Here is a 13,528-nt window from a genome sequence, read left to right as displayed (position 1 = left end):
TATATATATATTTCACCTTTATTTAACCAGGTAGGCCAGTTGAGAACAAGTTCTCATTTACAACAGCGACCTGGCCAAGATAAAGCAAAGCAGTGCGACACAAACAACAACACAGAGTTATACATGGTATAAACAACCGTACAGTCAAAAACACAATAGAAAAATCTATATACAGTCTGTGCAAATGTGGTAAGATTAGGGAGGTAAGGCCATGGTGGCGAAATAATTACAATTTAGCAATTAAACACTGGAGTGATAGATGTGCAGAAGATGAATGTGCAAGTAGGGATACTGGGGTGCAAAGGAGCAAAAAAATAAATGACAACATGGGGATGAGGTAGTTGGGTGGGCTATGTACGAATGGGCTGTGTAAAGGTGTAATGATCGCTAAGCTGCTCTGACAGCTGACGCTTAAAGTTAGTGTAGGAGATATGACTCCAGCTTCAGTAATTTTTGCAATTCGTTCCAGTCATTGGCAGCAGAGAACTGGAATGAAAGGAGGAGTTGGCTTTGGGGATGACAGGTGAAATATACCTGCTGGAGCGCGTGCTACGGGTGGGTGCTGCTATGGTGACCAGTGAGCTGAGATAAGGTGGAGTTTTACCTAGCAAAGACTTATAGATGACCTGTAGCCAGTGGGTTTGGCGATGAATATGAAGCGAGGGCCAGCCAACGAGAGCATACAGGTCGCAGTGGTGGGTAGTACATGGGGTTTTGGTGACAAAATGGATGGCACTGTGATAGACTACATCCAATTTGCTGAGTAGCGTGTTGGAGGCTATTTTGTAAATGACATCGCCGAAGTCAAGGATCGGGAGGATAGTCAGTTTTACGAGGGTATGCTAGGCAGCATGAGTGAAGGATGCTTTGTTGTGAAATGATGCTTTGTTTCTATATTTAATTTTGTATTGGAGATGTTTAATGTGAGTCTGGAAGGAGAGTTTACAGTCTAACCAGACACCTAAGTATTTGTAGTTGTCCACATATTCTAAGTCAGAAACTGTCCAGAGTAGTGATGCCAGACGGGCGGGCGGGTGCGGGCAGCGATTGGTTGAAGAGCATACATTTAGTTTTACTTGCATTTAAGAGCAGTTGGAGGCCACTGAAGGAGTATTGTATGGCATTGAAGCTTGTCTGGAGGGTTGTTAACACAGTGTCCAAAGAAGGGCCAAAAGAATACAGAATGGTGTCGTCTGCATAGAGATGGATCAGAGAATCACCAGCAGCAAGAGCGACATCATGGATGTATACAGAGAAAAGAGTCGGCCCGAGAATTGAACCCTGTAGCACCCCCATAGAGACTGCCAGAGGTCCGGACAACAGGCCCTCCGATTTGACACACTGAACTCTATCTGATAAGTAGTTGGTGAACCAGGCGAGGCAGTAATTTGTGAAACTAAGGCTGTTGAGTCTGTCGATAAGAATGCGGTGATTGACAGAGTCGAAAGCCTTGGCCAGGTCGTTGAAGACGGCTGCACAGTATTGTCTTTTATCGATGGCGGTTATGATATCGTTTAGGACCTTGAGCGTGGCTGAGGTACACCCATGACCCGCTCGGAAACCAGATTGCATAGCGGAGAAGGTACAGTTTGTTTCGAAATGGTCGGTGATCTGTTTAACTTGTCTTTCGAAGACATTAGAATGGCAGGGTAGGATAGATATAGGTCTGTAACAGTTTGGGTCTAGAGTGTCTCCCCCTTTGAAGAGGGGGATGACTGCGGCAGCTTTCCAATCTTTAGGGATCTCGGACGATACGAAAGAGAGGTTAAACAGACTAGTAATAGGGGTTGCAACAATTGCGGCGGATAATTGTGGTTCCAGATTGTCTAACCCAGCTGATTTGTAGGGGTCCAGATTGTCTAACCCAGCTGATTTGTAGGGGTCCAGATTTTGCAGCTCTTTCAGAACATCAGCTATCTGTATTTGGGTGAAGGAGAAATGGAGGAGGCTTGGGCAAGATGCTGTGGGGTTGCAGAGCTGTTGACCGGGGTAGGGGTAGCCAGGTGGAAAGCATGGCCAGCCATAGAAAAATGGTTGAATGAAGCCTCAAAACACTCATCTGGTTGCCATGGAGACAATCAGTTAGGCATTACTCCATCCTACCCCTGCTTTTGGAGTGTCTTTTAGAAAGTAATGGGAAAAATAATAAATGCAGTAGAATACAAGGTGTTCTGTGTAGTGCTTATTTTCAAGCGTTTTCCAAAGCCTTTGTGTCCCTGTGCTGCAGGAGCCTGTTCATTCCCATCTCACTCCACAAACAATGGGGAGCTCAAATGGAACATTATTTAATCAATCAATCAAATGTATTTATAAAACCCTTTTTACATCAGCCAATGTCACAAAGTGCTGTACAGAAACCCAGCCTAAAACCCAAACAGCAAGCAATGCAGATGTAGAAGCATGGTGGCTAGGAAAAACTCCCTAGAAAGGCTGGAACCTAGGAAGAAACATAGAGAGGAACCAGGCTCTGAGGGGTGGCCAGTCCTCTTCTGGCTGTGCCGTGTGGAGATTATAGATGTTCAAACGTTCATAGATGACCAGCAGGGTCAGATAATAATAATCACTGTGGTTGTAGAGGGTGCAACAGGTCAGTACCTCAGGAGAAAATGTCAGTTGGCTTTTCATAGCCGATCATTCAGAGTTATAGACAGCAGGTGCGGTAGAGAGAGAGTCCAAAAAAGCAGGTCTGGGATAAGGTAGCTCAATACATAGTGAATGAAACCATTATACATTTATTCGACAATCACTGTGTCGCTGTCTTTCTACTGATCTCTATCTCTCTATTAATGGATTTTTGAATGCTGTTTTCATGGTGGAGTGGGTCTATGGGTTCTTTAATTTGTGTTTCCATGATGCGGAACGATAGAGAGAGCTCAAAGTGAAGTCGGTGTGTGTGATTGATCAAAAAGAGTATTGGTTTAATATTTTTTAGGAAATGTTAAAAATGGTTTACTCATTCTTTTTATATTTGTTTTATAAAAGTACTATATGACTGTAAGCAGTTTATACAAGTACATGTTTACATTCACTGTGGCCACGTAAGAGCCAAAGAGATGTGAAGGTGATTGGTCTGCTCATTACAGTAATAGTGTTGTCTTCATTTGGTACATCGCCTTTAGTGTTAGTTGTTTAGAATATTTTTGTTTGCACCTGGGCTCGCTCTTACTGCCACCTTTACTGAGGGCAGTGCACTTTTGATAAGTATCTCTTCTCTCATCTTCCTTTTGAAGTGCCGCAAATGAGATGAAGAAATTATGAGCAGTGGTCGCTTTCAAGTGAGATGCTCTTTTGTTGTCAGCAAGCTATATTTGCATCCTTTTCAATGGCAAATTAAGGATGGAAGGCATCACGACATCTGACATGATGCATAGGCCTAATCAAAGACCAAGGGATCAGTGAACAGCCAGACGGCGCTTAGCCATAGTTTCTGTAATAATTATTTCAATGTCATGGAGGTGACTCAACACATAGTGAATGAAACCATTATACATTTGTTAGACAATCACTGTGTCGCTTTCTTTCTACTGATCTGTCGCTCTATTAAACTGTGTGTCTGTATTGAATGAGAGTTGATTATGACCCCCTCTCCTTTATTGCCTCTCTCTCCTGTTTTTCCAGTGAGATCAACTGTTTGGACCTGGGCCTCATTGTGGAGGTGTGGAACAAAGGCCTTATCTGGGACACCATGCTGGGGACTGCCTGGATCCCCCTCAAGAGCATCCGCCAGTCAGAGGAGGTGAGAGGGGCAGATGATGCACTCATACAACGTTACACACCACCAACACAACTGGCCAAAACATTTAGAGAACACACATCCAGCTCCGATGTTGAAAACCAACATTTACAACACACAGTTCAAATGTTATATAAAACATGTACAGAGTAGTTTGGGCACTGGTTCACCTCCCAGTTAGTTTCTGGTCTCTCTGTCTATGACCTCGGACCTAGCCCTTTCTCTTCCCTCAGGAGGGCTCAGGGGACTGGACCTTCCTGGATGCTGAGGTTTTGATGAAGGCTGATGAGATCTACGGCACCAAGAACCCAACACACCACCAGGTTCTTCTGGACTCCCACTTTGAGCTGCCCTTTGGTAAAATGTTATATTGATCACAATGTTTCTGTTGGGCACTTAGCTTCCCATAGGATATCTATTTTATATCATATGTTATCTCTTTAAATGTTTTTGTTGATTCTGTACTGTGTACCAGGGTCCATTGTCCATCAAACTGTGTCTACAGTTACAGTAGCTACAGTTGGTATGATGTATGATGCTGAAATGTTATAGGTCTGTTTTTGTAGATGGAACATGTATAGGGCACAATACAGTAATGATTATACAGTAGTAGCCTTCTCCAGTGACCTGTGCTTTAACATATGCCACCACACCTGATAGGGATTGGTTGAAATCCCAGCAGGTTGCGTAGCGAACAGTTATGTAATTTACGAATCACTTTCTACATCGCTGTCCCTTAACTTTGCCAGTATTGGTGTCGGTGTGCATAAAATCACATGTTTTTTGTCACATGCGCTGAATACAGCAGGTGTAGACCTTACCGTGAAATGCTTACTTACATGCCCTTAACCAAAAATGCAGTTTAAGAAAATATTTACTAAATAAACGAAAGTAAAACATAAAAAAAGGCCTCCTGAGTGGTGCTGTGGTCTAAGGCACTGCATCTCAGTTCTAGCTGCGTTACTACAGATCCTGGTTCGATTCCAGCTGTGTGCCAGCCTTGTCCCATCATGCACTAGCAACTCCTGTGGTGGGCCGGGTCGCATGCATGCTGACACGGTCGCCAGGTGTACTGGGTTTTCTCCGACACACTGGCTTCCAGGTTAAGCGTGCATTTTTTAAAGAAGCACTGCAGCTTGGCAGGGTTGTGTTTTGGAGGATGCACGGCTCTCGACCTTCGCCTCTCCCGAGTCAGTACGGGAGTTGTAGCGATGGAACAAGACTGTAACTACCAATTGGGGAGAAAAATTGTTACTTTTTATGTCAAATAAATCAATCAATCAAAAACTGTGCTTGGCCACACAGTCATGGGTGAACAGGGAGTACAGGAGGGGACTAAACAAGATCAATAAGTTAAAAGTGTTTGTCTATGAGAGGGACTAGAGCAGCTTTCAGGTATTTAAGGGCAGGCCTTTGAAGGTAGCGGTAGGGAAGGGAGGCTGTGTGTTTGTCTGGGTTCTGTGTACCACTGATCCCATTCATTCACCAGGACAGGGGTTTGGTTTCATCTGCCTTTGAACCTCTGGCGTATTTGTGTTCAGCTCTCTTTAAAGTCCAGGATTTCCCCTAGAATTGTTTTTAAAAAATGTATTGCTGTAAATGAATATAGGGGAATGATAAATTAATATAGGCTAAATGTTGAATTAATATAGGGGAAACAGTCCAGTGTCTCTCTGTAAAGGATCATGGGACATCAGGTCACAGGGAGGGAGAGGGGGTCTGCTCTAACAGACCAGTGGTTTGGTAGGAGGCATCAATGTATAATTTACCTGTCTGCACATTTTTGTCAGTTGTTAGGCTGGTAATGTCATCAAGTTAAGGTTTGCACAGTTTTGCAGTCTCTAGAAGTCTATTTCTCTGCGCTTATGTCACTGTGAAGTTCTATCCCTGTCAGTACTAACGTCATTGTCTTGTGCTCTTCTGTGCAATCATTTGCATCTGTCATGACAAACATTACTACAGTGGAGCCCTGTCATTCATGGTCCCTGTCCCCCAACAGTACAGTTTCAGGGCATAGCCAACTATTTTTAATGTCTCTTTCCTAAGTGGCTCATTATATATTTAAAAGGACCATGAATATATAATAGCAGCATGTTGGAGAGTGGATGGTTTAGGATGGTATGGGGTAGGGAAGGATGCAGCTCACCAGTCATCCCACTCTGTGTGTGTACTCCCCTCTCTATCAGACATCCCAGATGACGAGGCGCAGTACTGGACCGGCAAGCTGGATCGCATCAACACTATGAGGATCTATGATGAGGTAAGGCCTACCCTACATGCTAAGGCGCTATTTCACCAGGAACATGTATGTCAAAAATGTAGCAACAAATTCTACCTATTTATATTTCAAGCAGTTACAGAGGTGAAGTATTTTCGAAAATACCCTCTCTATGTTTACAAATTGTAAAGTTCCCAGTACAATGCGGTTGAATATTTTGTAACCTTATCTCCAGATTACACTTGGCTCTCTGCATTCACTAGCACACGGTAAAATACATGGAAATGGAAGATGCGACTAACCCTGTTGTCATTTGACATTTTCCACACCTCGCTTTTGCATGTCACAGAAAACTCTGGTTAGGTACTGTATTGACATGAGCGTGTGTTTATCACTGTGTGCTCTGAAGTGATAACGTAGATGGTAGGTCGAACTATTGCATGCAGTGGCATTGAAGTCATGGTGGTGATGACAATATTATGACAAATGCAGGAGTTTGAGTTTGGTGTTGAGGATGATGATTTTGTTTTTGTGTATTATGATGGTCAGAGGTCACAATTCTTGTTGTCTCCTTTCCTCTCTCTGGTACCCTCTGCAGGATGAGGTCCAGAGACGCCTCATGCCTCCCGCTGCCTCCCAATGCTGTGAGTGGGACTGACTTCCACTCCATAATATCCCACTAGATGGAGCTCTCTCATCAGCCTTGGCTCCCTCTGTCTTCCATTAGTTTGGCCTTTTTATGTTATTTATTTCCTTGTCCTATTCCTGAGTTATGTGTAAATCTCCTAGCTCAGAGTTGACATCAAGTAAGCCTTTTATCCAATCTTAATTTTCCAGAACAGTCACTACTTATCCAAAGTTATGAAGAATGTCAACACAGGGATGCCACGTTCATGCATGTCTGCTAGTGGTGTCTCTGTTTGTCCACTGTGTATGTTATGGTCATAATTCCCCCTCCCACGTCAGGCACTGTTTTTGCATACTCTCCACTACCTCTCACCAGGCAACTATTTTGGATGGACTGACACACTGAGTATGTAATACACAGTCTTTTTCTGATGAATTCTAAACCTTCCCAAAGCTTCACCTTGGCCAATCCTCAATGCTTTGTGCATGTTTTCCAGCACCAACAATAGTCGCTACAGCCAGGGGAAATATCCCCCAGCCCCACCTCATCGCACTACACCTCATGCCATCTGAGTTTCATCATCTATATCAATTTCCCCACAGGACATGGAAACACAAATCTGGTTATTATTACTACTTCTATGGAAACATAACTGGACAATAGCAGTTAGGCCTAGATCTATGTTTTTGTAGTCAGCGGGTGACCTTGATAAAGCATAGTGGCAGTTGACTTCCTGAACAGATGTCTGTGAGATGCAACCGCACGGTTTGCCAGCCTGTGTTCATGTTTCACCTTGACAACTTGTTTTCCCCTCTGATTTTTAGAGATGCTAACAATACATCAGTTTGTCCTGAGCTATCTATTTATCTCACATATACGTCTGGAGCGATAAGGCCTATGTCCCCTTAAGCAGGCCACTCAGGAACTGTCTCAGGACCTGTCAGGACCTGTCTGATGCCAAAATTGAGTCTGGGTCACTAAGGAGAGAGAATTCCCTTATGTCAACATTGCAATTGAGTTACTTAACGCAGTCATTTTGGAATATCACTTTTTGACTGGAGTGTCCATTTTTGGCTGTATTTAAAGCAGGAATCCTTAATTGAAACAAAGCTGTCACCCGCCTGTGTTTTTGGTAAAAAGCTGAGGAATGGGGCTAGAGAAATGTAACCACTCAAATTCATAGACAGAGTTATGTATTTAAAAAAAAAAAAAATGAAAACGGTAACCTTTATTTAACTAGCCAAGTCAGGAACAAAATCTTATTTACAATGACATATGCAAGGACTGACAGTCCATGATGTCAAATTGATAGTTTTAACCATGTTTTGAGGATATGCTTTGTTTGTTTACAAACATTTGAGTATAACAAGCTTATATTTTGGGTTCTGATGTGGTATGACAGTTAATCTAAGCTCAGGTGGCATTTATAAATTACTGTGCCTTCAGAAAGTATTCAGACCTCTTGACTTTTTCCACATTTTGTTACAGCCTTGTTTTAAATTAGAAAAAATTGAAAATAATCCTCAGCAATCGACACACAATACCCCATAATGACAAAGCGAAAACAGTTTTTTGGAATTTTTGCAAATTTATCAACAACATAAATATTCAGGCCCTTTGCTATGAGACTCAAAATTGAGCTCAAGTGTATTCTGTTTCCATTGATCATACTTGATGTTTCTACATCTCGATTAGAGGCCACCTGTGGTGAATTCAATTGATTGGACATGATTTGGAAAGGCACACCTGACTATATAATGTCCCACAGTTGACAGTGCATGTCAGGGCAAAAACAAACCATGAAGTCGAAGGAGTTGTCCGTAGAGCGCCGAGACTGGATTGTGTCGAGGCACAGATCTGGGGAAGGGTACCAATTTTTTTTTGCAGCATTTCATGCCAAAAGGCACCTAAAGGACTCTCAGACCATGAGAATGGTCTCTTTGAATGAACTCTTTGGCCTGAATGCCAAGCGTCACATCCGGAGGAAACTTGGCACCATCCCTACGGTGAAGCATGGTGGTGGCAGCATCATGTTGTGGGGATGTTTTTCAGCGGCAGGGACTGGGAGTCTAGTCAGGATTGAGGGAAAGATGAACAGAGCAAAGTACAGAGAGATCCTTGATGAAAATTTGTTCTTAGGACCTCAGACTGGGGTTGAAGGTTCACCTTCCAACAAGACAACGACCCTAAGCACACTGCCAAGACACCGCAGGAGTGGCTTCTGGACAAGTCTGAATGTCCTTGAGTGGCCCAGTCAGAGCCCGGAGTTGAACGCGATCGAACATCTCTGGAGAGACCTGAAAATAGCTGTGCAGCAACGCTCCCCATCCAACCTGACAGAGCTTGAGAGGATCTGCAGAGAAGAATGGGAGAAACTCCCCAAATACAGGTGTGCCAAGCTTGTATCGTCATACCCAAGAAGATTCGAGGCTGTAATCGCTGCCAAAGGTGCTTCAACAAAGTACAAGGTCTGAATACTCATGTAAATGTAATATTTCAGTGTTTAGCTAAATAAATTAGCAAACTTTTTTTTTTAACTGTTTGTACTTAGTCGTCCCCCCCCCCCCCCTCATCAATGTAATGATTTTTAGAATAAGGCTGTAATGTAACAAAATGTGGAAAAAGTCAAGGGTTCAGAATACTTTCCTTAAAAATTAAAAATGGATGTAGCAACTAAGGGTTCTACCTTTAATGGCCTATATATTCACATGCATCACTTTCCCCTTCTCACTGAAGTTTTTTTGCATTCAAAAGTGCATGACCCTTGCCCTCCTTACCTCCCTCTTACCTGATCATTCCTGACCTCAGTGTATAGAATGGAGATTCTGTAGTCATTTTAGCAGTTTGAGGATGTAGAGGTCTCTAGATGTTCTGTGTTGTGGAGCTTGTCCTGTTGTCCCTCTACAGCCCTGGATGACCATGACAGTGCAGTGGACGACCGGGACAGTGACTACCGCAGTGAGACCAGCAACAGCTTGCCCCCGCGCTACCATACTACGGCCCAGCCCAACTCCTCCATGCACCAGTACCCCATGGGCCCCCAGCTCCAGAACCACCTGGACTCCTGCACAGACTCCATGCACAGCTTTGACATGGACTACAGAGACCACCGCGAGAGCAGGTAGAGGTTCTGAATAACACACACAAACATACAGGACATGCCCCTACACAGAAAACAAAGACACATGCAAAATACAAATTCAGCCATTAAAGATGGCACACCTCACGTATACTACAGTCATACATATTGACACACAGTGAAGAAGAGTTAAGACATGAATAGAGTTTTTGAAGTGCAGTCATTTATTTTCTGTTGGTTTGTTCTGATGGCTTGATTTTCACGTAGAAAACTATTAAATGATTATATTGCAAATAAACCCAGTTAACTGAGGGCCTGAGGCTTAGCTCTTTTGTTTCTTGGAGGGTGTCCCTCTTTCAGATGATTTGGGGACATCCACCCTCCTGGTACAGAATGACAGAATCAAGCATCAGAATACAAGCACATTTCTCAAGTAAGGTTGGCAGCTTTAAATCTAGTCAGGTTATGTTTATTTGTTGCTGACACATCCTTTAACACAGCATAAGAAGGAGGTTAACAATGTCACCTGCTTGAATAATATAAATAGTTCCCCCGAAGGAGTGATTCTTCAATCTAATAATGTTGTGGGCAACAGTGCAAGTTAACCCAATAGATATTGAATTATGTATATAATTGGATCTAGTATAGAATTTGTATAGAATTTTTATCTAGTTAATAGAATATATATTTGTTATTAACATGCAGTGCCTTCAGAAAGTATACCCCTTGACTTATTCCACAATGTGTTGTTTCAGCATCAATTCAAAATGGATTACATTGATTTTTTTTCTCATCCATCTACACCAATAATACATAATGACAAAGTGAAAAAGTTTTTTGAAATGTTTGCAAATTTATTGAAAATTAAGTATAGAGGTATATATCTCATTTACATAAGTATACACAACCCTGTGTTAAAACATGCTGGAATCACCTATGGCAGCGATTATAGCTGTGAGGCTTTTTGGGTCTCTAAGTGCTTTGCACACCTGGATTGTACAATATTTGCACATTATTCTTTTCAAAATTCTTCAAGCTCTGTTGAATTGGTTGTTGATCATTGCTAGACAGCCATTTTCAAGTATTGCCATAGATTTTCAAGCAGATTTAAGTCCAAACTCTAACTTGGCCACTCAGAAACATTCACTGTCTTCTTGGTAAGCAGCTCCAGTGTAGATTTGGCCTTGTGTTTTAGGTTGTCTTGCTGAAAGGTGAATTTATCTCCTAGTGTCTGTTAGACAGAAGACTGATTTTCCTCTAGGATTTTGACTGTGCTTTGCTCCATTACACTTCTTTTTTGTCCTGAAAAACTCCCCAGTCCTTAACAATTACAACCATGCCCATAACATGATGCAGCCACGACTATGCTTGAAAATATGGAGAGTGATACTCAGTAATGTGTTTTATTGGATTTGCCCCAAACATACTGTGCATTCAGAAAGTATTCAGACCCCTTGACTTTTTCCCCATGTGTTACATTACAGCCTTATTCTAAAATGGATTAAATAGTTTTTTTCCCTCATCAATCTACAGACAATACGACATAATGACAAGCAACCTGTTGAAGCAACCTGTTGAAGCAATATCTGTACAGTTATTTTCACGTCTCTCCAGAAATGTTCGATTGGGTTCATGTCCGGGCTCTGGCTGGGCCACTCAAGGACATTGAGACTTGTCCCGAAGCCACTCCTGCGTTATCTTGGCTGTGTGCTTAAGGTTGTTGTGCTGTTAAAAGGTGAACCTTCGCCCCAGTCTGAGGTCCTGAACGCTCTTGAGCAGATTTGATCAAGGATCTCTCTGTACTTTGCTCTGTTCATCTTTCCCTCGATCCTGACTAGTCTCTCAGTCCCTGCCGCTGAAAAACATCCCCACAGCATGATGCTGCCACCACCATGCTTCACCGTAGGGATGGTGCCAGGTTCCTTCCAGACGTGACGCTTGGCATTCAGGCCAAAGAGTTCAATCTTGGTTTCGTCAGACTAGAGAATCTTGTTTCTCATGGTCTGAGAGTCCTTTAGGTGCCTTTTGGCTAACTCCAAGCAGGCTGTCATGTGCCTTTTACTGAGGAGTGGATTCTGTCTGGACACTCTACCATAAAGGCCTGATTTTGGTAGAGTGCTGCAGAGATGGCTGTCCTTCTGGAAGGTTCTCCCATCTCTACAGAGGAACTCTGGAGCTCTGTCAGAGTGACCATCGGGTTCTTGGTCACCTCCCTGACCAAGGCCCTTCTCCCCTGATTGTTAAGTTTGGCTGGGCGGCCAGCTATAGGAAGAGTCTTGGTAGTTCCAAACTTCTTTCATTTAAGAGTGATGGCAGCCCCTGTGTTCTTTTGGACCTTTTAATGCTGCAGAATGTTTTTGGTACCCTTCCCCAGATCTGTGCCTCAACACAATCCTATCTCGGGGCTCTATGGACAATTCCTTCAACCTCAAAGCTTGGTTTTTGCCAAAGTTGGATTACCTTTCTAACCAAAGGTGATGGAAACAGGATGCACCTGAGCTCAATTTCGAGTCCCATAGCGAAGAGTCTGAATACTTACGTAAATATGATATTAGTTTTTTTTATATAAATTTGCAAAATGTATTAATTGTTTTAATACATTTTAGGAAAATGCTGTAACGTAACAAAATGTGGACAAAGAGAAGGGGTCTGAGTACTTTATGAATGCACTGTAACACTTTGTATTAAGGAAAAAGCTACAAAATCTGTCATTCTGCCCCTGAGCAAGGTAGTTAACCCCCTGTTCCCCGGGCGCCGAAGAGGTGTTGATTAAGGCAGCCCCCCACACCTCTCTGATTCAGTTGGGTTAATTGTGGAAGAAAAATTTCAGTTGAATACATTGTTGGTTAACTGACTAGGTATCCCTCTTTCCCTATGTTGTGTGTAGGCCAGTGGCAAGAAATCTCAATTTCATCTATTATAAATTCAGGCTGTAAAATAACAAAATGTGGATAAAGTTGTGGGGTGTGAATACTTTCTGAAGGCACTGTAGTTAAGAAGGAACACATTTGGTCTTATACCAAAATGGTCAAATTGTCAAAATTGTCCAACTGCTTGGAAGTTTTCCAGAATGAAACACAAATAATTTGCTAACTCCAGTCATGTATCCAGTGTAGAATGGTTATTTGCACTCTTACATGTGTGACTTGCTTTGTAAAACATGTGGCTCAATGAGATTGTGGTAAATGTCAGTCTGTGTGGACAGATAGAAAGCTGATCCGGATAATTCCATAACATCTGAAAAGAAAAGTGGGATTACAGCCAGGAATTTTTTTTCCTTCAGACGTATTCTTTTACAAAACTTATTTTGGTAGTTTTAATGAAACTGAGCTTAGTTTAGCCTGCTGTGGTCACATATGGGTTTTTGGGACCCTGGTGTTGGTTTAGTAATAGAGATTGCCCTCCTCGACCATGTCTCTATGTGGTCTGTAATACTACTTTGGACAGAGATGATTCAGCTTGGATTTTATGTTGTTGTTGATAATCCCCCAGAATGAGGAGGTGAATTTCGGTCCTCACGAACACAACGCACTTATATCAAACAATCTTAATAACACTGTTACCAATAGACTCACATACACATAAACACAAATTCACCACATTTTTATCATATGTATGTATTTAATGCTTATTGTCTCTGTCACATTGTCTTTATCTTACTTTTTTTGTCCTGTTATAATATGCAATCTTTGTATTGTTTTCTGCTATTGTTTTCTTTTCTGCTATTGTTTCCTCTCACATCCCATTGTACCTCTACCTTAATAAATTTAGCTAAACTAGAGCCATAAACCATAAAGTGAGGGTCAGGATCATCCCTGTAGATTATGGTATGGGTGCGGAGGATTAGGAGAGCAAGTACAAAGTGCAGGG

At 42.3% G+C, this 13,528-nt stretch overlaps 1 protein-coding gene across 4 annotated transcripts in view; it reads left to right on the top strand.

Moving 5' to 3' along the window:
* The window catches only part of LOC110509879 (protein unc-13 homolog B), a 127,660-nt gene that overhangs the window by 34,665 nt on the left and 79,467 nt on the right, over positions 1-13,528 (top strand). For all 4 annotated transcript variants that reach the window (XR_016493279.1, XM_021591060.3, XM_021591059.3 and 1 more), the window contains exons 4-8: positions 3,619-3,736; positions 3,967-4,090; positions 5,920-5,993; positions 6,550-6,595; positions 9,487-9,700. Coding sequence is in view for 3 of the 4 variants with exons in the window: in XM_021591060.3 (XP_021446735.3) it covers positions 3,619-3,736; positions 3,967-4,090; positions 5,920-5,993; positions 6,550-6,595; positions 9,487-9,700 (576 nt within the window). In the remaining variant the exon portion in view is untranslated. The remainder of the gene's footprint in view (positions 1-3,618; positions 3,737-3,966; positions 4,091-5,919; positions 5,994-6,549; positions 6,596-9,486; positions 9,701-13,528) is intronic.

The sequence above is a fragment of the Oncorhynchus mykiss genome, chromosome 29 (assembly GCF_057628025.1).
Source record: "Oncorhynchus mykiss isolate SJ-2025 chromosome 29, ASM5762802v1, whole genome shotgun sequence".
Taxonomy (NCBI): domain Eukaryota; kingdom Metazoa; phylum Chordata; class Actinopteri; order Salmoniformes; family Salmonidae; genus Oncorhynchus; species Oncorhynchus mykiss.
This window is presented reverse-complemented; position numbering and strand designations above follow the sequence as displayed.